This window comes from Triturus cristatus, chromosome 1_1 (genome assembly GCF_964204655.1).
Source record: "Triturus cristatus chromosome 1_1, aTriCri1.1, whole genome shotgun sequence".
Lineage (NCBI taxonomy): Eukaryota > Metazoa > Chordata > Amphibia > Caudata > Salamandridae > Triturus > Triturus cristatus.
The window spans coordinates 107,652,166-107,677,991 of record NC_140579.1 but is presented as its reverse complement, the minus strand read 5'-3'; the positions used below and the strand labels follow the sequence as shown (position 1 = coordinate 107,677,991).

The 25,826-nt window shown below is 46.6% G+C and overlaps 1 protein-coding gene across 1 annotated transcript in view; it reads left to right on the top strand.

Annotated features, from left to right (window-relative positions):
* Positions 1-320: 320 nt before the first annotated feature.
* The window catches only part of LOC146869672 (peptidyl-prolyl cis-trans isomerase FKBP10-like), a 61,606-nt gene continuing 36,100 nt past the window's right edge, over positions 321-25,826 (top strand). Inside the window, exons 1-5 of the mRNA XM_085609908.1 lie at positions 321-697; positions 14,987-15,132; positions 16,451-16,640; positions 19,000-19,145; positions 20,896-21,085. Coding sequence (XP_085466034.1) covers positions 501-697; positions 14,987-15,132; positions 16,451-16,640; positions 19,000-19,145; positions 20,896-21,085 — 869 coding nt within the window. The 5' untranslated portion in view covers positions 321-500. The remainder of the gene's footprint in view (positions 698-14,986; positions 15,133-16,450; positions 16,641-18,999; positions 19,146-20,895; positions 21,086-25,826) is intronic.

Here is a 25,826-nt window from a genome sequence, read left to right as displayed (position 1 = left end):
AACTATTTAAGGTTTCTCCAAAATGAATCCGCGAATGGCATACCTTTTGGGGATTTAGGACCCGGGAGCAGAGCTATTTAAAACCCCCTTCCAGCTCGAGAGCACCTCTCAGGCTGTCATAGTTTCCTACCACAAATCCTTTCTTTAATTGTGGCAATAAATAATAAACTGGACATCCTGAAATCTTGGAATTTGTAAGGCTCTCGACCCGCGCGAGACGAGATGGGCTGAACTTTACAGACTGTGTTTGCTTTTCTGGTCCTCCCCCCTCCAAACACGCAGGGCAGCTAAATGGCTGCATCACCGGCAGCCCGACGCCCACTTTACACGTATGCAGAATTCCTAGATATGCTCCAGGGTGGGAGTGAGACTGGAGGAGCCACAGCAGCAGGGCAGAGGAGCAGCGCACAGGCCACCCTCCCACTCTCCACAAGAGCTCGCAGCCCCTCCAGACCCGGAACCTTTCAGTACTGCCCCCCACCCCAGCCACCACTGCCCCAATGCCGTGCGCCCCGCTGCTGCCGCTGCTCCTCAGCCTGGCCGCCCTGCACGCGCTGGGGGACCCCGGAGCCCTGGAGGACGTGATCATAGACCGCTACGACGTGCCCAAGGTCTGCCCGCGGGAGGTGCAGATCGGAGACTTCATCCGCTACCACTACAACGGCACCTTCAAGGACGGCAAGAAGTTCGACTCCAGGTAAGAGCCTCTGTCCCAGGCGCTCCGCGCGCGGACTATAGGAACGCGCCTAGTGCGCGGCTGCAAAGCGCTTTATAGCCATGGAGGATATACGCGATGGCGACCAGAGCAACTCAGAGAAAAGCAAACGCCGCACGGATGCAAAGAGGTCTCCAAGCGGGCAAACTTCTCGCAAAACGGATGAAGGCGGTTTCTAAAACTAAAAGCATATTTTAGAAAACCGCAGGCATGCGACTTGTAAAAGGAGGCGTAAAACAGGAAAACTATGGGGTTACAGATGGCAGATGCAGTGTGTATGAGACAAGATTTAGCGGTTTATAGGTGATCAGACTTTTAGGATAAAGCAGTGTATACAAGTGCTGCAGACTTGTTGTCTGGCTACTAAAGCGTTATATGGAAGGGCGTCCTGTTAAGGGCATCACTGCGGTTTGATAAAAAAAAACACACACGACACCATACGTGGCAGCTAAACCCGACTACTCTGGGGCCTTAGTGCACGGCAGCCGAAGTTGATGGTGAAGCTAGACCCGCACAGACATCGCATGTCGGATGCTAGGACAGACAATGCGACCAATTCAAGAACAGAGCGCCATTGGATGCTCAAGCGGTTTATAGACGAGGCGGAGGAGCGTGGCACGGCACCCCCTCAAATAAAATGGCACCGTGAGATATCCGACTGGAGCAAGAAAAGGCCTTCTGTAGGAATTCACGCGAGCTTTGGAAGAGAAACCGTCAAAGTTTCTGCATGGCAACTAAATCCGTTATCAGGGGATGAACCTGCCCAGGCTCTCAGGCCGAACTTTAAAACTCTCAGAACTGGTCCCACCTTCGGTTTCTCACTTTGAAGTTGCTGAAATGTGACGTTCGACCTGCGTTCCAATGCATTGATTTTTTTTGCAAGGTTAATGCCACAATGTGAAATAGTTCGATGGGTCTCTCTTCTGTAAGAGATCTATATGCTCTAAATGTGACGTATACAATACAGCGCTACACGTTGCCTGCAGTACATGGGGTGTTGCACGCGTTCTGCGAGCTCTGCACAACAGTTTCCGGTTTGCAGGATGAGGGTATGCCGGGATAAGATGGGGCGGGTGGGGTTCGAGTTGCTATGGGGCCAGATCTGTAGACGTGTCACCCCAGCAGCCTCCACGGCGTCAAGCCTCGGGGGACCCCGGCCCGGAGGCGGCTCCGGCTGCTGAACAGATCCCACCTCTTCAAAAGGCCTGTTTCTGTAGCGCGCGTGCGCTTTATGTTTCATAGCCAGTGGTTTCCTTCCAAGTTTTGAATTTTATGATGGGCTTGGAAGTTGCAGCTTGACTCCGCGAGCGGCGTTGTCTTGAAACACCAAAAGGACACGTAGATGAGCGTTGAACTAAGAAAGGGTGATATATGGATCTTTTTGAAGCGATGTCACAAGAGCACCATTTTATTTCCCTGAACCAAAAGCGCCCTTTTTGATTGGATGATACACTCGTCAGCTGTGTGCGTCAAACCGCCTATATGCATCTACGTTTATTTAGGAGACCGTGCACGTTTATTAGAATAGCTGGACCTTTTAATTTTAAGCGTTTGCAATCTGCTTGCAAATGCATGTTTTATCAGAATATCTAAGGTATCAGCTATTTTTTTGTTTCTTGTGGTGACCCCAGCATTGTGTACGTTTGTCTCAGTCTAATGGAGCTCTGCATTATGCTAATTTGTGTCCGCGGCGAGGTGGCCATGCAGCAGATGCTCCAAGGTGACATGGTGCGTTATGCAGAAATGGAGACTTTCTGTGTCACGGGTCTATGCAGAGATAAAGTCTCTTAGTGGCATAGGGGTTCTATGTAGAATATGAGTTTTTCAGCGTCATTGTGTCCCTGCAATAGGTAGTCTCTCAGTGGTATAGGAGCCTATGCAGAAGGGAGTTTGTTTTCAAAGGGGCTGTGATCGGTCCTAAGTAGCATAGGGCACCGTGCCGAAGTGGAGTCCGTCAGCTTTGTGGGGTCAATGCAGTGCATAGCCTCTCAGTGACCTAGAGCCCTGTGCAGAAGTGAAGGGATGTCACATGGTTTGTGCAGAAATAATGTCTTTCAGGGAAATAAGACCTTATGCAGTGGTGTAGTTTTTCCACTCTCACGGGGTCTATGCAGTAGACAGTCCCTCAGTAACCTAAGGACCTATGCAGAAACCGTGTCTGGGTGGGTCACAGAATCTATCTATGAAGTAGCTACACCCTCAATGACATAGGGTCCTGTGCAGAACTGAAGTCTTATGCAGAAACATAATGGCCAATGCAGGAGTGGAATCTTTAGGTTTGACGGGCCTGTGCAGCAGGTACTCTGTAAGTCGCATAGGGCTCTATGCAGACTTCAGAGTCTATTGACGGGCCTGTGCAGCAGATATTCTGTAAGTAGCATAGGGCTCTATGCAGACTTCAGAGTCTATTGACGGGCCTGTGCAGCAGATACTCTGTAAGTAGCATAGGGCTCTATGCAGACTTCAGAGTCTATTGACGGGCCTGGGCAGCAGATACTCTGTAAGTAGCATAGGGTTCTATGCAGACTTCAGAGTCTATTGACGGGCCTGTGCAGCAGATACTCTGTAAGTAGCATAGGGCTCTATGCAGACTTCAGAGTCTATTGATGGGCCTGTGCAGCAGATACTCTGTAAGTAGCATAGGGCTCTATGCAGACTTCAGAGTCTATTGACGGGCCTGGGCAGCAGATACTCTGTAAGTAGCATAGGGTTCTATGCAGACTTCAGAGTCTATTGACGGGCCTGTGCAGCAGATACTCTGTAAGTAGCATAGGGCTCTATGCAGACTTCAGAGTCTATTGACGGGCCTGTGCAGCAGATACTCTGTAAGTAGCATAGGGCTCTATGCAGACTCCAGAGCCTATTGACGGGCCTGTGCAGCAGATACTCTGTAAGTAGCATAGGGCTCTATGCAGACTTCACAGTCTATTGACGGGCCTGTGCAGCAGATACTCTGTAAGTAGCATAGGGCTCTATGCAGACTTCACAGTCTATTGACGGGCCTGTGCAGCAGATACTCTGTAAGTAGGATAGGGCTCTATGCAGACTTCACAGTCTATTGACGGGCCTGTGCAGCAGATACTCTGTAAGTAGCATAGGGCTCTATGCAGACTCCAGAGCCTATCACTTTCACAGGGCACATGGAGTGCATAGTGTTAGAGGGGAGTGTAGTCATTCTCTTTGGCAGCACAGTTTACATAGGAGGGCCTACCCACCACCTATGCTTGGAGCAGTGTATTTGTCCTTGCCTTGTCCCTGTGGTTCAGCAGAGAGAGAAGTTCATAGCGCTTAGAAGCAAGGTTTTACATGACTTGCGGCACTCATAGAGCTGTTCGTAATGCACCTTGAGGATAGGACAGAGAGAGAATCTAGCTGGATCGACTGTGGGCTTGAGAGAACAAAAGTGCTGGCACTGGGGGCGTGGCCAGAGACGGTATGGGCGTGGCCAGACACGCTCGTGGGGCTGGCAAAAGTCTATTAAAGAGTTTTCAGGAAAGGTCAGCGGGGAGTGAACTCTAACCGAAGTGTCCGGGCGGACTGCAGTATTCACACCTTACAGCAGCACCTTACCTCGGAAAGAGGGCTTTGTCTGCAGCACTCTTCATGAAAGTAAACCCTGTGTGCGCAGAGCCTCTGTGTGCTCCCCAGCACCGCTCTCCTGGGCAAGGAGCTATGCGGGCCTGTGATGGGCTTCAAACCTCTATTCTCATTAGAAACTCCTGCATTTGTTGACTGTGCCGGTGGGGGCGCTGCACTCTTCATGAAAGTAAACACTGTGTGCGCAGAGACTGTGTGTGCTCCCCAGCCTCACTTTCCTGGAAAAGGAGCTATGCGCGGGCCTGTGATAGGCTTCAAACCTCTGTTCTCATTAGAAACTCCTGCATTTGTTGACTGTGCCGGTGGGGGCGCTGCACTCTTCATGAAAGTATACCCTGTGTGCGCAGAGCCTGTGTGTGCTGCCCCAGCCCCTCTCTCCTGGAAAAGGAGCTATGCGCGGGCCTGTGATGGGCTTCAAGCCTCTCTTCTCATTAGAAACTCCTGCATTTGTTGACTGTGCCGGTGGGGGCGCTGTTCGCCAGGGGATCTCTGAGCCACCTGCGGGCTGCAGTCTCATATGCATGGCTGTGATTTGGGGGGGAGAGTTCTGACCACGTACCTGCTTCCGTGATGGGGAGTTTTGTTCAGTGACAGTCATCATCCATTCGTTTCTCTCACCCAGACTGATGTTGTTCGTGTGTTCACTCTTGGAAAGGCTGCTGTATGCAGTGCCCAGAGTTCACCTGTGGGGGCAGTGCTCCCCGAAGAGTCTCGGATTGACCTCTAGTTTCTATTCTCCACCAAACTCGCCGCAGCTGTTGGGGTGGGTGTCCCAGAAGGGCAGCTGTTGCCGTGTTCTTCACGCAGAACCCTGTAGTAATGCGACTGTACCCCAAGGAGACAGGATGCTCCGGGAGGCGTCTACCAGTGCTGTTTGTAGCTTCGGGGGTCCCTGTCGGGCCCTAGTTCTCTAGACGGCCGATAGCCAGCTGCTGGCTGTATTCACAGTACAGCCTTGGGCGGGGGGGGGGGGGGGCACTGGCTGGCAGCGCTCCTAAGTGAATACTCAGCAGTCCAGGATTCTCTGAAACTGGGTATCTCTAGCAGTGTCGTGCTGATATTAACAACATTACGGTATTTCTCTCGTGAGGTTTGCAACCCTTTCAGACCCCATCGCCTTACCTGATGCCTGAATAGCTGAAGACCAGGTTTAGAGCATTGTGTGTTAAGGTGTGTCCTTTGAGACACCATTAACTGTATAGCCTTACTATTCACCCTCTATCCCCCAAATAATGTATAATCTTCATACTTGGAGGGGGTTTTGGTCAATGGCTTCATCTATTGGTCTGTTAAACTATCATTCACTTTCTGCCTCCGCCCACCACTACATGAGACATTGCATCAGCCCACTTTACGCATAGGCCCCCTTCACTTTCGTTCACTGAACAGAGCATGTGCACATTTTTGTTTTCCGCATTCAGATGTCAGCATCTTTTTTTCTTTTTGTGGTATGTGCTTGAAAGGAAAAGAAAGTTACAGCAAAATATCAGGTAAAGATGAACAGGTATTTTTTGTGCCGTCAACAGAAGTAGTAGGGTGGGAGAAAGTAGGCGGGACAAAGGTCTAAACTAGTTTCCTCTCTTGGTCCCAAAAAGTACACCATGGCAAACCCCCAGTGAAGTGTCCTTATTTGCATGTACATGGAGTGTTCTTAGATATAGCTTAAAGCCAACATTAAGCATTATTTAATTCATAGAAGTATACGGTACCTGTATACCTTTATCTTTCTTACAGTCTGACATCACTGCTCACCTGTAATATGAAAGTGGCATCACTACTCTAATGTAATAAGGTATTACAAGTTAGTTGTGGCATCACTATCAACCCACCTGAGCTAACACACTGAAAGCAGCTTCCAGAGTTGAAAACCAATGGTCACTTCAACAGATTGAGGAGAGATTAGGTTTGCAATACACTTTCTGTATACATTTCTTTCCATGAAGATAGTCAAATCCCAATATTAAGATTTTTTTTTAAATATTATTTTTATTTATTGCAGAGCTGGTGTACTGTCGAGGGAAGAGCTGGAATCCGCCTGCTCAGTACAATACTTTGCATAAAGTTATCTTTGACAGAAATTTGCATTAAGAAGCAAATGTGTGTTTGCAAGCAATTAGAGCTGCATATTGGCGTGTTTGCTTTCACAGTATAGAATCCACATTCATTCTACATATCTGCAACCGGAGCACTCCTCTCATCAGAAGGATTAAGAGAGTCCCGAATTAAAAGTGGGTGTGGGAGATGACAAGTTTTTCATATGTTATACACTGCACAGTGTTCAAGACGCTTTGAAGTTCCATGCCTAATCGAACTTGTGGCCTTGTTTCTCGAAATGATCAGAAACGTCTTGGTAACTACCAATATTCTTCTAATGTTGGGTGGGTGTGCTGCATCCCATATATTAAACACCATTGAAAAAGCTAACAGGTCTGGTGTTGACTGCCAGCCATTTGGATTTGCCAATGCTTTTTTGGTTTTGTTTTTGTAAAATGCTCTTGCTGAGAGAGCTGTTTGACAATCGATCATATTCTAAACACAAAACATTGGCTAAAAGCAAACAATATTTTGGGTTTCAAAAAGAACACCTTGATATAATCGTCCTAATCCCTGGCACTAAAGGGAACTATATTTTGTGCAGATGTGCTCCTGGGGCAGAGCGCCTTCGCTCCCATTGAAGTCAATGTCTGAAGTGGACAGACCCACTGTCCTATGCTGGAGTGCAGAAGAAAGATGTGAGTGACACAATAACAGACCAATGGATGAAGAGCGCTGGCTTAAAGCCCTTATAAGAGAGTATATTATACAAATGTACTTTTAATAAAATGAAAAGATCTTGGCTAACGCCAGACCAAACATAACACCGCAGAGGCCTCTGGGATTGGGCCTGTATCCTGGCTTCAAGGCTTCCATTTTTTTCTCACAGAAGAAGCCTTGTTGGGACAGGAATCTTTCAAAGCCACACATGCAAACACAGACATGCCCAGTCCTCCTTTCCTCTTGTGAGTGCTGATGAAAATGCCGGATTAAAACATGTGTCCCCCAGGCAAACATCTGTCGGGAAGTAGGCGCGCCCCGACCTGCAGAGTCCTGCCGTGAGGAAAGCTGACCTCTGGGCGCGGGAAGATTGGTTTTTCCAAGCGGCCAGTGTGGACGATCTCTAGATAGCGTGTTGGTTTCTCAGCGGCTAAGAATGCTAAGAGTGCGTGACCTTTGGCCGGTATGCAACGCGCGTGCCCGAGCAGTCTTTGTTTGCATTCACATTCAAAGACACCTTCTTAAGATGGCGTGCGTCTGGCCGTGCAGTCTGTCTATGCAGAAGGGGGCGGAGCTTTCAAGGTTCCCTACTCCACTTAAGTAGCTTCCAGTCCAAGTTTTTTTTTTCTTTGTAATTTACTTGTATCCCGAATACGGCACAATCAGGACTACAAGTACCATAATGCAAAGGAACAAAGCGGACTGGATGATTTTCTGAGGTACATTAATGGGACGTTTGAGCGCTCCCTTGGTTCTTCAGCAGTGTGCATCCTTGGGGGCCAGTCAGTGGGCGCGCTGGGCTGTCTGCCACTGCCATCTTCTTGCCAGACTCATCACTGATCCCACCCAACCCATTTGTCTTCAGCAGTGTGCATCCTTGGGGCCAGTCAGTGGGCGCGCTGGGCTGTCTGCCACTGCCATCTTCTTGCCAGACTCATCACTGATCCCACCCAACCCATTTGTCTTCAGCAGTGTGCATCCTTGGGGCCAGTCAGTGGGCGCGCTGGGCTGTCTGCCACTGCCATCTTCTTGCCAGACTCATCACTGATCCCACCCAACCCATTTGTCTTCAGCAGTGTGCATCCTTGGGGCCAGTCAGTGGGCGCGCTGGGCTGTCTGCTACTGCCATCTTCTTGCCAGACTCATCACTGATCCCACCCAACCCATTTGTCTGCAGCCTCGGCACATGCACAGACATTGCGAGGTGTGGCCGGAGAGCGCTACACTTGTATAGTAGTGTCTCATGCAAGTGAATGCCGGTGCTGGACAGGGGGCAGAAGGATGCACCCCGACAGCCATCAGACATTGGTGAAAGATGGACACTCCCGCGGGCTGAGCCAAGACATGATTGACAGGTCTCAAGCCAAGGGCTGAAAGGGGCCGAGTAAAGAGAGCCAATAGTTGAAAGTGGCAGGGTCCGAGCACATTTAATTGGGGGTATTCACCACGCATTTTGTAGTATGTAAAGCAGTGCAATTCTCCTACCACGCAATACTGTTCCCAGACCTGCGGGTGGAGACCTTCGACGGCGCCGATCTTTTCTGTGCGGAGTTTTTGCCACAGTTAAGCACCGCACACGGCTGCTCACAGGCACCGCAATACTTTCGCTTCTCTGTATAATATGTACAGAAACAGTCACTTGTGCTCATATTTTCTTGCCTATAACACAGGAATGCACTCTACCTTGGGTTCCTCAAAGAGTGGATGTAATTACTACGGGCCCGATTCACAGAACTAACTTCAAGACAAATTCCAAACTTACTACTTTTGGTATTCACAGAAAGCATTTAGTAGTAGTAAAGTTAGAATTTTGTCTTAAGTCTGTCTTAAGTCTTTCTTAAGACAAAATCCTAACTTTACTACTACTAAATGCCTTCTGTGAATACCAAAAGTAGTAAGTTTAGGATTTTGTCTTAAGTTAGTTCTGTGAATCGGGCCCTACATTACAGAGCAGGCTAGCCTGTCTCGGCTTTGGTAACTGCACAGGTACACATGACTCGCCATTCAAAGTCCCTGCGTTGGCTGCTAGCGCCCACACGCCTTGTATTCAAGGCCCTCTGTACTTGCCACAAGGGGCATTATCATTATAAACCATTGGCGCCACATTTCTGTCTTTCCTCTCCGTGCATCATACTCTAATGCATACAACCTGATGTAAATATCCCAGCATCCTCTAGTTCACTGCTTTATCAGACCCAGATGTGGCGATTGCTCTATGAGCACGCGGTAGACAATGTAGATCAAGCTAGGCCCCGGTTTTAAGTGTCTGCCACAAATAAGTGATGTGAGTCCCAATAGCTTTAGCTTTCTTCTTCACCGCTTCCTTCCTCTGGGAATCACCATTGTACCTACATGAAAGGCACAGGCTGTACGTTCAATAGGGCAGAGTTTTGTAAACCTGATAGGCCGCCACCCAATGGTGTCGCCTAGTAGAGGATTCAATTACTTCCGCAGAACAACTGACCTAGAATGTGGAAAACTTCACGTCAACGACAAGTCTGAGAAACTCTGTACTTTCCGAAAGATTTCTGAAACCTTGTACCTTCAACAAAAGGAAGTAAGCTCATGGTCTTACACGCATGTTCTAAGTGTTAGTTCTCCCCCTCACTTTCTCGCAGGGGGTTGAAAACTATTGCTTCTGGTGCCTTTCCTCAAATTGCAACTACATTGAGGGTACCGTCCCTCCGATTCTTGGAGTTCGGGGGCTGCCAATGGACATGTAAGTGAGATTTCCCCCCACAAAATGTACTGTCGCCACTGGAGTATTTAGGTACGCTTCCAGGATTTACACCTTGTGCTCAGACTGGCTGTTCACAGCTCCAGAGTTGTGGTGAATCCACCATTTCCTATGTCCCTCCGTATCACATCCTTTTCACTAACTGTCTGTTATCCTTTTTGTAATACTTATAATCGGGCGTCGTAGAGGTGCACCTGCGCAGGGCCCCGGGGCAGGGCTTTCCGCTTCCATTCTCTCCTCAGGAAGGTGGCCTGAGCCGAGGGCAAGAGAAATGGTGCTGCGTTTTGCACATTCCACAATGGTAACTCTTTTCTGAGAAGGCACCCAAGAGGCAATTTAGTCATTAAACATTGTTTTTTAAATTATATTCAATAAATAAAAAACATATATAAACGAAGGGGCATAGTGTCCAACATAAAATGTTCCAGCGGTTACTTCCAAGGAAGGAGAAGGAAGTGGAAGTTGGTGCTCATGTGAGAATGAAAGGATCAAGATGGAAGTCATCAGACATGTTTGAAAGCGAGCAATTTAAAACCACGGATATGTGATGGATCCTAATATGGCCAGTAACCCTACTGTAGTGGGCCTGCCCCCAAATTAAATTTCAATACACGTTTCAATAGTTATTCTTCGGTAAGATGCACAGTGTAATTTAATCTGTGATCACCATATGTAGAGATCACGAGCGCTAGCAATCTGTCCAAAATGTGACATTGCTCATACTACAAACAGATCGTTTGGTTATTGTTAGTTATATTTAACCATGTTCATATCCTGTGAGTTCTAACTGCACTACTCCGGCATTTGCATATCTCCTACATGTCCCCGCAGTAGCTGAGCCTGTCTCCTGTTACCGACGAGCCCAAAGGTTTCAAAATGTTCCACTAGGGGTGCACCCCGGACCTTACAGCGTATCCTACTGCAGTGCTGTAGGATACGTGCTTTTACTTTGTGTGTTGTTGCATAGTAAGAGTGTAGTTGTTCTAGGTACATGTTTTAAGTTCTCTGGTCAGAGGGCAAGCTTTGCACAGTCCACATTTGAAATGCCCTAGGACGGGTGGAATGTTGCAGAGTGCAGTCTGGCTCTCCCTTGGTTTGCTAGGGAGCAATGTAATCCCTCACATTCCTGCCTTTTTTGAATGCATGCATGGGTGGTTCTGTGATGCCAATCTCGTGAGCCACCAGGGGCCAATGTTGGTTAATGATCTTTTTTTAATAATAACTATTCTGCCTTATTTTAATTTGATCATCATTTCAGACTAGTTTAGACATCTCAAACACTTTAAAAGGTACCTTTTTGGGGGACTTTTTCACATTTTATATTTCAGCGGAGAAAACAGCTGCTTATGCTATTTTCTATTTGTTTGAATTTTTTCCCCCTGGACTTGACATAAAAATACCAGCCATGTTGGTGAAATACTCGCCTGTTGGCAGCCCTAGCACAACATTAAGGACTTGTATTATATTCAGTACAGTGATGTTTATGCAACTCTTCCTGTAGTCCCAGTCTCTGGTGGATGCAAAGCACACAAAATATGCGCTAAAGAAAAACATGCAGTAGAGAAAAAAACGTGAACATACTAAAAATAAGCATTGTCAAAACCAAAATATCTGGGTGTAATGTGCTGACGCATACCAAGGACACCAAGTCATATAGTTACAAAGCAGTCCCCAGGGAGTTAAGTGCAAGCACTGGAACGGAGAACGTGTACCACCTATCAGGTTTCCAGGCTAAACATTCAAATTTTCAAATGATTCTCATTTTGATCAATAATATGTACATTTATTGCATAAATATTCATGTTCACTATGATGAAAAGTAGATCTGTGCACCGCTCTTAAGGACTGGAGTTGTGCTTGATTTTTGTCTGCATCTGTTGAGGACACATCTCCATACCTGCCAACTTGAAGAACAATCTCACCGTGTGAGGAAAGGGCAGTGCCTTGTGCCGAGAACTACCTACGAGGCACTTTTGAAGCCCACCCTGCCCCCAAGTACCCTCCCCCTCCCCCCTTAAAAAAAAGGCTTGATTAGGCCGGTGTCCTAGGGTGTTTTCACACTCATTAATGAATGTCAAACGAGCTGGAAAACCACTATTTACAGTGGTTTTCAGGTTCTTTTCCCTGCCACCATATATCAGCTCCTCACCAGGAGACTGTGTGAAGGGAGCTGTTATCGTGTGTTGCACATTGGCACCATGTGAGTTGGCAGGTATGCATCTCGCACCCGAGGAGATAACCCATTTTCATTCATGGTCACGCACAGCGGATCAGATGGAGCTGGATTACCTCAACATGACACTACCATGTTATGCGCTTGCACAGGAAAACCTAATCTCCTAGTTGTCTCTTTTTCCTTTGATCCAGGACCGCTGTCTATAGAGCCGAAGGCCCGCCTATATCAGGAAAACCTGGGTAAACCAATACTGTTTTTTAGGTCTCGCCTAGCGATGCTGCGCACATGCGCAGCTCGCTCGGCGAGATTTATTGTTAAAGAGGAGTTTGAGAAGAGGGGTTGAAGCCCCGCCCCTCATTTCCATTGGCTGGCGTCACCGTTTATGCTAAACGGTGGCCTGCCATTGGAAATGAGGGTTTTAGGTTCACGCCCTTTAGCCTACGATCCGGACTCGGTGGCCTGCTTTGCTGCTGTCGCAAAGCACTTTCTTATCTTTATGGGGCCATGTGTTTATAATTAGAAACAAGAACAACAAGAGATCCCCATGCTCTGGCTGCAGCGCGGTCCTCTTTCACTTTCGGTAATGCGCTTGTCTGTTTTCTATCAAAGGTTTGCATTTATTTAAATTCGGATTTGGTAATCTGTAATTTCCTTTCTCTCTATTCATATATTGATGTAACATGCATAGGCATTCGTAGCCAAACATAATGTGTTTTTCGTTTTTTATTTTTTATTTCAAAAATAGTTTGTTTCTCTGTTTATTTTTCTGATATCCACAAGTTAACACACCAAGCCTCAAAGAAGGATGGGACATTTCTACCGAGTTTTCCCAAAGGTGGTTTGGTGGCATAAGGGTGGGGCGCACACGGCGCGGGGGCGTTGTTACTTGTTCAATATCGCATTAGATTTCAATTTGGATTTCTTCCTGCCATCCACCTGCGACCCAACCAGAGCACTGTGCTCCGGAGGTGGGAGAGATATCCGTGCACGGAGAGGTGTCCAAGCACGGAGGGTTAGTGCAGAGACGGCGTCCGTGCAGCGAGAAGGATATGTGCACAGTGGTGTCCGTGCAGACAGAGAGGTGTGAGCATAATCCTGTTCTGGGGTTGGTGTCTGTGCGTGTAAAGGCGTCTGGAGAGAGGGTGAGCGGGAGAGAGGCAGAGGGATCCACGCAGTAAGACGTCTCTGCTGAGAGACAAGTCTGTGCCCGGAGAGGTAGGTAGGTGTCTGTGCACACAGAGGAGTCGGCACACACCCAGGAAAGATGCTCGTGCGCAGAAGTTAATTTCTTTTCTCATTATTCATACACAGATGTTGACATTCATAGGCAAACATAATGTGTTTTTAGTTTATTTTTTATTTCAAAAATGGTTTGTTTCTCTGTTTATTTTTCTGATAGCCACAAGTTAACACACCAAGCCTCAAAGTAGGATGGGACATTTGTACCGAGTTTTCCCAAAGTTGGTTTGGTGGCAGAAGGGTGGGGGCGCACACGGAAGGGGGGGCGTCGTTACTCGTTCAATATTGCAATAGATTTTAATTTGGATTTTTTCCTGCTGGCCATTGGACCCGGCGAACCAACCAGAGCGCTGTGCTCCAGAGTTGGGAGAGATATCCGTGCACGGAGAGGTGTCCATGACGGAGGGTTAGTGCAGAGATGGCGTCCGTGCAGCGAGAAGGATATGTGCACAGTGGTGTCCGTGCAGACAGAGAGGTGTGAGCATAATCCTGTTCTGGGGTTGGTGTCTGTGCGTGTAAAGGCGTCTGGAGAGAGGGCAAGAGGGAGAGAGACCGAGGGATCCACGCAGTAAGACGTCTCTGCTGAGAGATGAGTCTGTGCCCGGAGAGGTAGGTAGGTGTCTGTGCATACAGAGGAGTCGGCACACACCCAGGAAAGATGCTCGTGCGGTCTGTGGTGAGATTCTGTATGTACACAACAAGAGATCAGTGCATGCGTAAGTGCTGTAAGTTGCTGCTGTGGGTATCGTCTGTGCTTCCAGCAGTATACATGCGATTAAAAGTGAGGGTGCGGGGCTCTGTGCTCCTGCAGAGGTACCGGCCTCAGAGGCCTGTGCTGAGAGCGGAGTCTGGGCAGTCCTGGCCGTGCTGGGAGCGGCAGCTGTGCTGAGGCCAGTGTTGGGACAGTGAGAAGTGTCTGTGTGTACTCAGTGCGTACTGTGGCCGGTGCTGTCGACTCTCTGCAGTGGTTGTGCTAATGCGCGCATCGTGAGTAGGAGCTGAGCGCGCCCTAGGGCTATGAGGCGCGGCAAAGCGACAAATGGGCTTCATAGGAATGGACTTTGACGTCAGAGGTTTTCTTCATGCCTTTAGTATCGGAGGTTAGCTTTCAGGTGCTATGGTTTTGACAGAACTATTTTTGTACCTGTATTCTATGTCTAGCGTTTTTTTGTCTCTAGGGTTTCAGTTAATATTTTATTTTCAAGTAGTAGACGCTTCGTTACAGGATCTTTCTCTGTACTGTTGAGCAACAGCCATACTAAAATAGATTAGACCGATATTATTTATGAAGAAATACAGAAAGAAAATCCGTTCTAAAATGTCAGTTTTTCTCAGGTTAACTTCTGACTGACATGCCAAATCTTATGGTATACACTACAGCGAAAATCACGTGGCTCAAGGGTGCCAAATATAACGGTTGTGTGGGTTTTATTTAATAGTTCCCACTGCTTTCACAATGCTTGTTCAATAAGTTCTAATATTGGGATAATGAATTGTGAGCACGTGTTGACAGGCTCACAATATCTTTAAGGTGATTTTTATTTTATTTTTGTTTTTTATGCTTCTATGAAGAAATGCTGTGAGTTGGCAGGCGTGTATCGAGACTTTGAGCAATTGGCATTGTTAATTAAATCATATTAAATTACAATGCATTTTATTTGTTTTACAAAAGAAAAACGAAACCAAAAAACAATGTCATTTACAATTGTGTCAGTAATAATGTCAGTGCGAGACCTGTTGCATTGTAAAAGCTTGTCTTTTGTTCCAGCTATGACCGTGGCAACGCAGTGGCCGGCTTTGTGGGAGTAGGTCGCCTTATCACCGGCATGGACCGAGGCCTTCAAGGAATGTGTGTGAACGAGAGGCGTCACCTCGTTGTACCCCCTCACCTGGGCTATGGCAGCATTGGAGTCCGTAAGTACACGCGTATCGCGCACGTAGACCCAGTGGCCTTGGCGTGTGCACCAATGTGAAATGCAACTATGACGGATACTACACAAGTCCTTCATTACTTTGAGCCAATTATTAATGTTGATTTACTAATGGTAGACTGGGAGGAGGTTGTACATTGACCATGAGGAAGGAAGCCAGACTGGTAGAAACCTATTAATTATTACTGCTTCTGTTAAGCGACTTGCCCTGAATTTTTAGATTAATTGCACAGTGGGAATTGTATGCTTATACTCATGCAAGCTGTGAAACTGTAAGTCCCTGTGTGCAAGGCGCCGTTGACTTGATATTCTGGCCTCACAAACCGTGTCGCCCATGTCGTGTGGCCACTTTTTAGTTGTGCATGTTCTTGGTGTTTGATGTAAGCAAAGACTATAATGATGCAAGGAATCTTCACAGGGTAAACAGAGGTTTATTCAGGGAGCACAGGATAAGCGTACACCTCCCCAGCTGACCAGACCACCGACTGCCTAGTCTGGAATGCAGCTAGGTTACACGTAATGCACAAAGAACCTTACAGGTATTCTGGAAGGATAGGAAGGAGAGGACACAAAGGAAGGGCTACAAACAAGAGACCATATTAAGATAAGTAAGCATGTACAACAGTGTTCATAGATTGTCCATCATACATTTGATTTGATAACCACATGCCTATCTTGACAGCTGGTAATGTACAGATGATGTGGTGGTAACAATGCTGTTAATCCTTTTTTCCTAATTCACTCTATTGCTCATGCAAACTAGCAAATCTTTGCACCTAACCGTCTGTGGATAAAATCTCGTCATCATTTGGAGTCTTTTTTTTTCTGTTTGACAACTAGGTGGGTAGTTAGCAAGTATAAAATGCTGGATTATAAATTTCAGACTAGGGCCAGTGGAATACACATACAGACACCTGATGTTATTCTAAGTGGTAACTTCAACGTTTTATTGCATCTGCTATATATCTCCTTTCTTCCAGTGTACACATTTATTTACTTCAATTTTTTCCCAGCAGCGACGGAAGTTAAAATTGGGTGCCCTTTTGTTTTCCTGTCTATTCTGCATGCCCCTTTCCTCCTCTTGAAAGGCAGAAATGGAAACAATACCTTCAGAATTAGGCATGATGCTCCACTTAGAGCCTCTAGAACTGGACTCTGTTCTCCAGATGTGGCTTTTAGAAGTGGACACAATTCTTCAAGAAGTGGGGCAGGCACCGTTTATGTTTTGGGATGGCAACTGTTTCAGACAACGGTGAGGGCTCAGTGTGTAACCTCTCTGTCCCATCTGTCTCTTCTTCCAGCGGACCTAATCCCCCCAGATGTCACCCTGTATTTTGACGTCATCCTGGTTGACATTTGGAACAAGGATGACAAGTTGCAGGTCGCAACAATTCACAAGCCCGAGAACTGCAACCGCACAGTGCAAAACAGTGACTACGTGCGGTACCATTACAACGGCACCTTGCTCGATGGAACCTACTTCGACTCCAGGTATGGCCTGAGGATTTCCTCTGGTTGGGTGAGGTGCGACAAAGGAGTTGTACCTAGTTCATGAAAAAGTTCTCCCAGCATGTTGATTCTCACCACCTCACTTCTGATTGTTCTCTGCCAGCAGAACATTGCCTTGAAGGGTTAAATAGCACAGATCTTAATATTGCCAAATTTGATAGCACTCAATTTACCAACCTCAAAATAATTAAATGCTGCCTTGCCTGGGCTCGAAGTTATGACCTCAGGATCACACGTGCAAGTACTTAACTTTGTGAGCCATCTTACCATCCTGAACTGATTGCACGTCCCGTTCCATAAACGGGCCTGAAAATAGGCCATTAATAAAGGAGAGCTTCTTTAAACCTAATTTTGCAGCGTGAATCTTTTCTGGATCCACTATGCTGTGCATTATTCTGCCATTGAGTGGTTGGGTCCGGACTTGTAGTATTTGTTCTCTCTCTTTTTAGGTCTCGCCTGACCCAGCGCATGCGCTGGTCTGGCGAGACTTATTGAGAAGGCTCCAAAAAGTGCTACCAGGCCAGCCTAGAGCTACAGTGCCTGTGCGCGGGCGCGCGTGCCGTGCTTTTCCGCAATTACATTCACTTTTGGCCGCTTTGATGTTTGATCGTGATCGCTATCGCGATCACTTTCACTTTCGCGGCCACACGCCCGCTTGGCATAGCCAATAGGTCTCGCTTTTGGGACCTTATAAGTATTTAGTTATGCAACTGTTGCATGGCTAAACTCTTATAAGGTCCCAAAAGCGAGATCTATTGGCTATGCCAATGCTTGTTTTTGTTTGTTGCTGGTGGGCGTCGACATAGTACCATTTGGCGCCCTTCTGTGACATCGACTTATAGGTGGAGATATTGCTGGGCAAATGTACTATTTTTTTTTTGCAACCAAAGTTGCTTTGTTGTGTGAAAGGGAGAGAGCAGGACAGCCCCACACTTTTCCCAAATTCTGTCACACAATCAGGCTGTTTAGCACCACACATAGCCCATTGCACCATTATCCGAAGGTGTGTGCACAAGTGTTACATAGGTTTTGTACTGGAAGGTTAGCTTTCTAGTACAAAATACTAGGCTTAAGCTAACTTCAAAACGTTTCCTATTTTGTATGTATATTGTACAATGCAACACACAAGGACAGTTTAAAAGTGTGGAGAATTAAAAACATTTTCCCTACTAAGCGTTTGCCTCGAGGTGGCGTTGTTTTTTGACACAAAGCCCTGTCTCCCATTGTTAGTAGCAGGACCTTTGACTCAAAAGGCTTGTGGATGCCTAGAAACCCCCATGTACCTCCCTTTAGGCAGGGGCGGACTGGCCGTAGCGGGCACCGGGCAATTCCCCGGTGCGCCGCACGGGTGGGGGCCGGTTTTGGGCTCCTGGGGGCAGGTTTTGTAACAGGGCCGATTTTGCAGCATAGCTGAGCACTTTGCCAGGGCCGGTTGTAGTTCCCAGTCCGGCCCTGCCTTTAGGACATCCCCATGAAGCAAACTCAAGCAAAGCAGCCCTGCTTTGTGGTCCTTTTAGGCAATATTTCAGGGCACTCTCTCTGGAAATTAAATGTGAAATCAACACTTTGAGCCGGTGCAGTCACCAAAAGGAAATCAAACTGCTGCAAAGTTTTGATAAATCTAGCACTACGTGGCTAGTGATTTGTGGAAATGCTATGACTTGACACTTACAGCACATGTATTGTTCATAATAGTTTACATGTTAAAATAGTATGCATTTCTCTTATGCAAAATAAAATCACCTTGTGGTGAGCACAGGATCTAGAAACATGCCATTTGATGCCACGTGATTAATGCACCAGCTTAACCAGTTTTGGATCTTTTAGGCTCAACACTGGAAAAAAACCCTGCAAAATAAGCCAGTAAGTTGATGCATTAAAAAAAAAAATACGACATGGAGCTTTGAAGCATCAGAAGCTAATGTACATTTTCTTTTCCTATACAATATCTTTGCCTCCTCTCACTGAGGGCCTCTTCCAGTTCCTTTTTACTGGTTTTCCCCAGATTTGCTCATTGTATTTTAAAAATGCAAAGCAAGAGGATTCCACCTGGGCTCTCACCTAACTATATATAGTCCCAAAATCTTAGCCATGTGGTTGTTCAGATTTCCTATAGATGTTGGAGGCACGTTGTTAAATTGCTTTACTCTTCAAAAAGTTGACGCGCCAATCCTGGCATGCCTATGAATTCAGCCCATTTTCTTAACTATAACAGCGCAAATCCACACATGTCTCCAGCTTTATCCCATCTTTCTATTTATTGTCTGCCCAATTTAGACTTTGCTTTTAAATGTATCGAGGGGACTGGCAGAGACGTGTAATTTCTGCTCTCTCTTCGCAGCTACAGCCGTTCAAGCACCTATGACACCTATGTTGGGTCTGGCTGGTTGATTAAAGGCATGGATGAAGGTCTTCTGGGGATGTGCGTGGGAGAGCAACGGAAGATCATCGTGCCCCCCTTCCTGGGCTATGGCGAGAAGGGCTACGGTAAGACATAAGAGTGGGTTGGCACTATGCAAACTTTGCCTGCTCCAACATCACAACAACAGATGTTAGAATACTTTACAAATAATGCAAACTTTAAAAAGAGCATGAAAAAAAAAAAATAATTCGGCCTCCCGGACAAAAAACTAATAAAACCTACTTTTAAGAGACTTTTTTCTTCTTCAGAGAATAGATGGAAATCTTGGCCACTAAGAATAGTTGAGTACATATGTTTTGCCTATCCACAAAATGCATATGTTATATATTTAGCGTAATCGCAGGATGTTACCTAACAAGTTCATGTTGTTTCAAATCAAATTTCGATCAAATCCTGTTTTTTTTTTTTATTTCATCACACCGATTTTTTGATTTGTAGTTTTCTAAGTGCAGGACTACAAGTACTTGAGTAGAAATTTAAAAAAGCACTGGCCGTGCTAATTGATCTGATCTTGGCAAGCTGGTTTGATGGTTACATCCATTTTAATTTGTGTATTTCAAGCGTGTGCCATACAAATAAAAAAGAAACATTGCTATCAATTAAACGTGGCAGCCACATGCTTGAAACAAAAACATAATAAATAACAAAAAAATAATAACCTTCAATTGTAATAGCACTGCAACTCTATTATATGGATACCTGACATTTATTTTTTTTAGTTTTGACTGCACAGGAAAATATCATTCTTATTGGCACAAAAAAGCCATCCTAGGCTTTGAATTTCTGTAAACTGAATAGACTTTAACAAAGACAAGAATGACAATATACAAATAAAAAATGATCAAGATTGGATAGAAAAAAGCAATGGTAAGGTATTGGCTCCCTACTCACTGGGACAGAAGTGGCATTCTATTTAGATGGATATTTTTGATCAGGAAAAAATTATGATGTGGGCTGCCCATTTCCCCCTGCTGGGCCATATGATAGGTGGAAGCAAAATTGAAATTACAGTTAACCAGATCAATAGATGAAGAGGGCTGTATGTAGGATATATGTATTTATGCATTATTTTTTTTGTTCATAAATGATCTTTGCTTAAATGAGGTTTCTGAGACTTCTAAAGCTGTCTCTAGGCCAAACACTAGAACTGGGTGATATCTACAGATGACATTAGACAAATTTAGATCTCTACTTTAACCCTAGATTTGTTCCAGACATTTTAGCCAAAGAAAGACCAATAAGCTCAGATTTTGTGACTTCTGTTGACTTGGGAGTGGGCAGGGTGCTGTGGGGGTGGGCGGGGCGAGGTGATGGGGCGCATGTGGCAGGCTCCATTCTGGAAAAGTACTCATCTATCTCAGAAATATTTGGCTGAGTTGTACCCAAAAAGCCTATTATGTTGCTTAGTGATTTGTGATCTACACACTTAATTTGATCGAAGAGCGCTCTCCAGTTTTGCTTGGTTGCGCCTGGTCCTCATCGCAGCTGCTGTAGAAGGTGATTGGTTGAGCAGGAATGGCAATGTCTAATGTGTGAGCCTAAAGCTGCTTATAGACCGAAATCAAGTAACCTTCCCTTTATACAACTGCTTTAGTGCAGGCCTTTGAACATTGGGAATTATTGATTTGGGATTTTCGCGATCACAAACCTCTCTTTAGTGGAATCACCTGCTGCCAGAAAAGGTAGTTGATGTAAGGTTGTGTGGTGTGGAGGCCCATAAGAAGGGACGGGAGTCCTGATAAGGGAAAGGCTTGGGAGAAGATTGGTTTCACCTTGTTGATTTTTGCATCCTAATCTCTTACACGTTGTTCTCAGGTACTATCATCCCTCCTCAAGCCTCCCTGGTCTTTGATGTGCTCCTGGTGGACCTTCACAACCCCAAAGATGGGATTTCTATCGAGAACCAGGTGATTCCGGAATCCTGCAAGCGCACCTCAGTCACCGGAGACTTTGTCCGATATCACTACAATGGGACCCTAATGGATGGTTCTCTGTTTGACTCCAGGTACAGGGCTCGACCAATTTGGAAAACCTATTACACCTCAGCTGGTAGTTCCGCATTTACAACACAACTTTGTCTCTTGCACATTACACAAGTATCTAAGCCTTACAAGACGGCGTTAAAGATGCGCACTGCTTATGTTTTACTTTTTGCTACAACAAATGCTTTTCATGCAATCTCTGCTGCGTTGATCAATTTGCTCATGTCAAAGGAAAAATAATACAATCGTAGTTGCCGTTTTTATAGTTCACTACAGACAAACCAGGCTGAAGCGAGTTTCTTCCCAGTCTGCATTTGTTTGTAAAATTGGTAAAACAGAAGTAAATCGAAGCAAGAAAGAGTAACCCGTATTGCTAGCCTGGTGTGCTAATACAGATTACATGGCAACCTGCTAAACAAGGGTGAAAAAGTCGCAACTTTGTTTTAACATGGATCAAAAAATAAATGTGGATCCATAGCGCTAAGATTAGCAGCACATAAATACAGATGAATATAGTGTGAATGAAATATAAAACCGGGCGATGAGCATATAACCATCTCCCACGCTTACAGATTCAACGTACAAGCAGAAGTAATGGGGAAGCGTATTTTGAAAGATGAAGATTAAAACTAATTGAGGTTTCATTTTTTGAAATGCTTCTGTATCTCATAGAAGGTTGGTCATGCCATCTATTTTGAACACACTTTCCCGGAATGCCTTCATATCTGAGATGCACAAATACGTCGGTTGTAATTGCTGTAACACTACAGGGTGATGAGAACTGAATATCCACTAGAAGGAACAATGCATGCTATGGTTCAGCTTGATTATCATTCGTGGAAAGTTGTGAAGGGTTTACAGTATAAATACTCTGTGCAGGGATGAAGTGTCGACAGTAAAGATGCTCAGCGCAGGGACGAAGTGTCGACAGTATAAATGCTCGGCGCAAGGATTGACAGTAGCTGCTCGGCACAGGGATAAAGTGTTGACAGTGTAGCTGCTAGGCCCAGTGATGAAGCGTTGACACTACCTGCTCAACGCAAGGATGAATCATTGACAGTGTAGCTGCTCGGTGCAGGGATGAAGTGTCGACAGTGTAGCTGCTCGGTGCAGGGATGAAGTTTTGACAGTGTAGCTGCTCGTCGCAGGGATGAAGCGTTGACACTGTAGCTGCTCAACACAGGGATGAATCATTGACAGTGTAGCTGCTCGGCGCAGGGATGAAGCGTTGACACTGTAGCTGCTCAACACAGGGATGAATCATTGACGGCGGAGCTGCTCGGTGCATCGATGAAGGATCGACAGTATGACGCTCGGTGCAGGGATGAAGGATCGACAGTAGAGATGCTCGGTGCAGGGATGAAGTGTCGACGGTATAGATGCTTGTGCAGGGATGAAGGATCGACAGTATGACTCTCGGTGCAGGGATGATATGTTGACAGTATAGATGCTCGGTGCAGGGATGAAGGCTCGACCGTATGATGCTCAGTGCAGGTATGATATGTTGACAGTATAGATGCTCCATGCAGGGATGAAGTGTAGACGGTATAGATGCTCGGTGCAGGGATGAAGGATCGACAGTATGACGCTCGGTGTAGGGATGAAGTGTTGACAGTAGAGATGCTCGGTACAGGGATGAAGGCTCAACAGTATGATGCTCAGTGCAGGTATGATATGTTGACAGTATAGATGCTCGGTGCAGGGATGAAGTGTCGACGGTATAGATGCTCGTGCAGGGATGAAGGATCGACAGTATGACGCTCGGTGTAGGGATGAAGTGTTGACAGTAGAGATGCCCGGTACAGGGACGAAGGCTCGACGGTATGATGCTCAGTGCAGGTATGATATGTTGACAGTATAGATACTCGGTGCAGGGATGAAGTGTCAACGGTATAGATGCTTGGCACAGGGATGAAGGATCGACAGTATGACTCTCGGTGCAGGGATGAAGGATCAACACTAGAGATGCTCGGTACAGGGATGAAGGCTCGACCGTATGATGCTCAGTGCAGGTATGATATGTTTACAGTATAGATGCTCCATGCAGGGATGAAGTGTCAACGGTATAGATGCTCGTGCAGGGATGAAGGATCGACAGTATGACGCTCGGTGCAGGGATGAACTGTTGACAGTAGAGATGCTCGGTACAGGGATAAAGGCTCGACCGTATGATGCTCAGTGCAGGTATGATATGTTGACAGTATAGATGCTCCATGGAGGGATTAAGTGTCAATGGTATAGATGTTTGGCGCAGGGATGAAGTGTCGACATCATAATGCTCGGTGCAGGGATGAAGTGTCGACGGTATAGATGCTCGATGCACGGATGTAGGATCGACAGAATGACTCTCGGTGCAGGGATGAAGGATCGACAGTAGAGATGCTCGGTACAGGGATGAAGGCTCGACCGTATGATGCTCAGTGCAGGTATGATATGTTGACAGTATAGATGCTCCATGCAGGGATGAAGTGTAGACGGTATAGATGCTCGGTGCAGGGATGAAGGATCGACAGTATGACGCTCGGTGTAGGGATGAAGTGTTGACAGTAGAGATGCTCGGTACAGGGATGAAGGCTCAACAGTATGATGCTCAGTGCAGGTATGATATGTTGACAGTATAGATGCTCGGTGCAGGGATGAAGTGTCAACGGTAGAGATGCTCGGTGCAGGGATGAAGGATCGACAGTATGACGCTCGGTGCAGGGATGAACTGTTGACAGTAGAGATGCTCGGTACAGGGATGAAGGCTCGACCGTATGATGCTCAGTGCAGGTATGATATGTTGACAGTATAGATACTCGGTGCAGGGATGAAGTGTCAACGGTATAGATGCTTGGCGCAGGGATGAAGGATCGACAGTATGACTCTCGGTGCAGGGATGAAGGATCGACACTAGAGATGCTCGGTACAGGGATGAAGGCTCGACCGTATGATGCTCAGTGCAGGTATGATATGTCGACAGTATAGATGCTCCATGCAGGGATGAAGTGTCAACGGTATAGATGCTCGTGCAGGGATGAAGGATCGACAGTATGACGCTCGGTGCAGGGATGAACTGTTGACAGTAGAGATGCTCGGTACAGGGATGAAGGCTCAACCGTATGATGCTCAGTGCAGGTATGATATGTTGACAGTATAGATGCTCCATGGAGGGATTAAGTGTCAATGGTATAGATGTTTGGCGCAGGGATGAAGTGTCGACATCATAATGCTCGGTGCAGGGATGAAGTGTCGACGGTATAGATGCTCGATGCACGGATGTAGGATCGACAGAATGACTCTCGGTGCAGGGATGAAGGATCGACAGTAGAGATGCTCGGTACAGGGATGAAGGCTCGACCGTATGATGCTCAGTGCAGGTATGATATGTTGACAGTATAGATGCTCCATGCAGGGATGAAGTGTAGACGGTATAGATGCTCGGTGCAGGGATGAAGGATCGACAGTATGACGCTCGGTGTAGGGATGAAGTGTTGACAGTAGAGATGCTCGGTACAGGGATGAAGGCTCAACAGTATGATGCTCAGTGCAGGTATGATATGTTGACAGTATAGATGCTCGGTGCAGGGATGAAGTGTCAACGGTAGAGATGCTCGGTGCAGGGATGAAGGATCGACAGTATGACGCTCGGTGCAGGGATGAACTGTTGACAGTAGAGATGCTCGGTACAGGGATGAAGGCTCGACCGTATGATGCTCAGTGCAGGTATGATATGTTGACAGTATAGATACTCGGTGCAGGGATGAAGTGTCAACGGTATAGATGCTTGGCGCAGGGATGAAGGATCGACAGTATGACTCTCGGTGCAGGGATGAAGGATCGACACTAGAGATGCTCGGTACAGGGATGAAGGCTCGACCGTATGATGCTCAGTGCAGGTATGATATGTCGACAGTATAGATGCTCCATGCAGGGATGAAGTGTCGACGGTATAGATGCTCGTGCAGGGATGAAGGATCGACAGTATGACGCTCGGTGCAGGGATGAACTGTTGACAGTAGAGATGCTCGGTACAGGGATGAAGGCTCGACCGTATGATGCTCAGTGCAGGTATGATATGTTGACAGTATAGATGCTCCATGGAGGGATTAAGTGTCAATGGTATAGATGTTTGGCGCAGGGATGAAGTGTCGACATCATAATGCTCGGTGCAGGGATGAAGTGTCGACGGTATAGATGCTCGATGCACGGATGTAGGATCGACAGAATGACTCTCGGTGCAGGGATGAAGGATCGACAGTAGAGATGCTCGGTACAGGGATGAAGGCTCGACCGTATGATGCTCAGTGCAGGTATGATATGTTGACAGTATAGATGCTCCATGCAGGGATGAAGTGTAGACGGTATAGATGCTCGGTGCAGGGATGAAGGATCGACAGTATGACGCTCGGTGTAGGGATGAAGTGTTGACAGTAGAGATGCCCGGTACAGGGACGAAGGCTCGACGGTATGATGCTCAGTGCAGGTATGATATGTTGACAGTATATATGCTCCATGCAGGGATGAAGTGTGGATGGTATAGATGCTCGGTGCAAGGATGTAGGATCGACAGTATGACGCTCTGTGCAGGGATGAAGGATCAACCGTAGAGATGCTCGGTACAGGGATGAAGGCTCGACCGTATGGTGCTCAGTCCAGGTATGATATGTTGACAGTATAGATGCTCCATGCAGGGATGAAGTGTCGACGGTATAGATGCTCGTGCAGGGATGAAGGATCGACAGTATGGCGCTCGGTGCAGGGATGAATTGTTGAGAGTAGAGA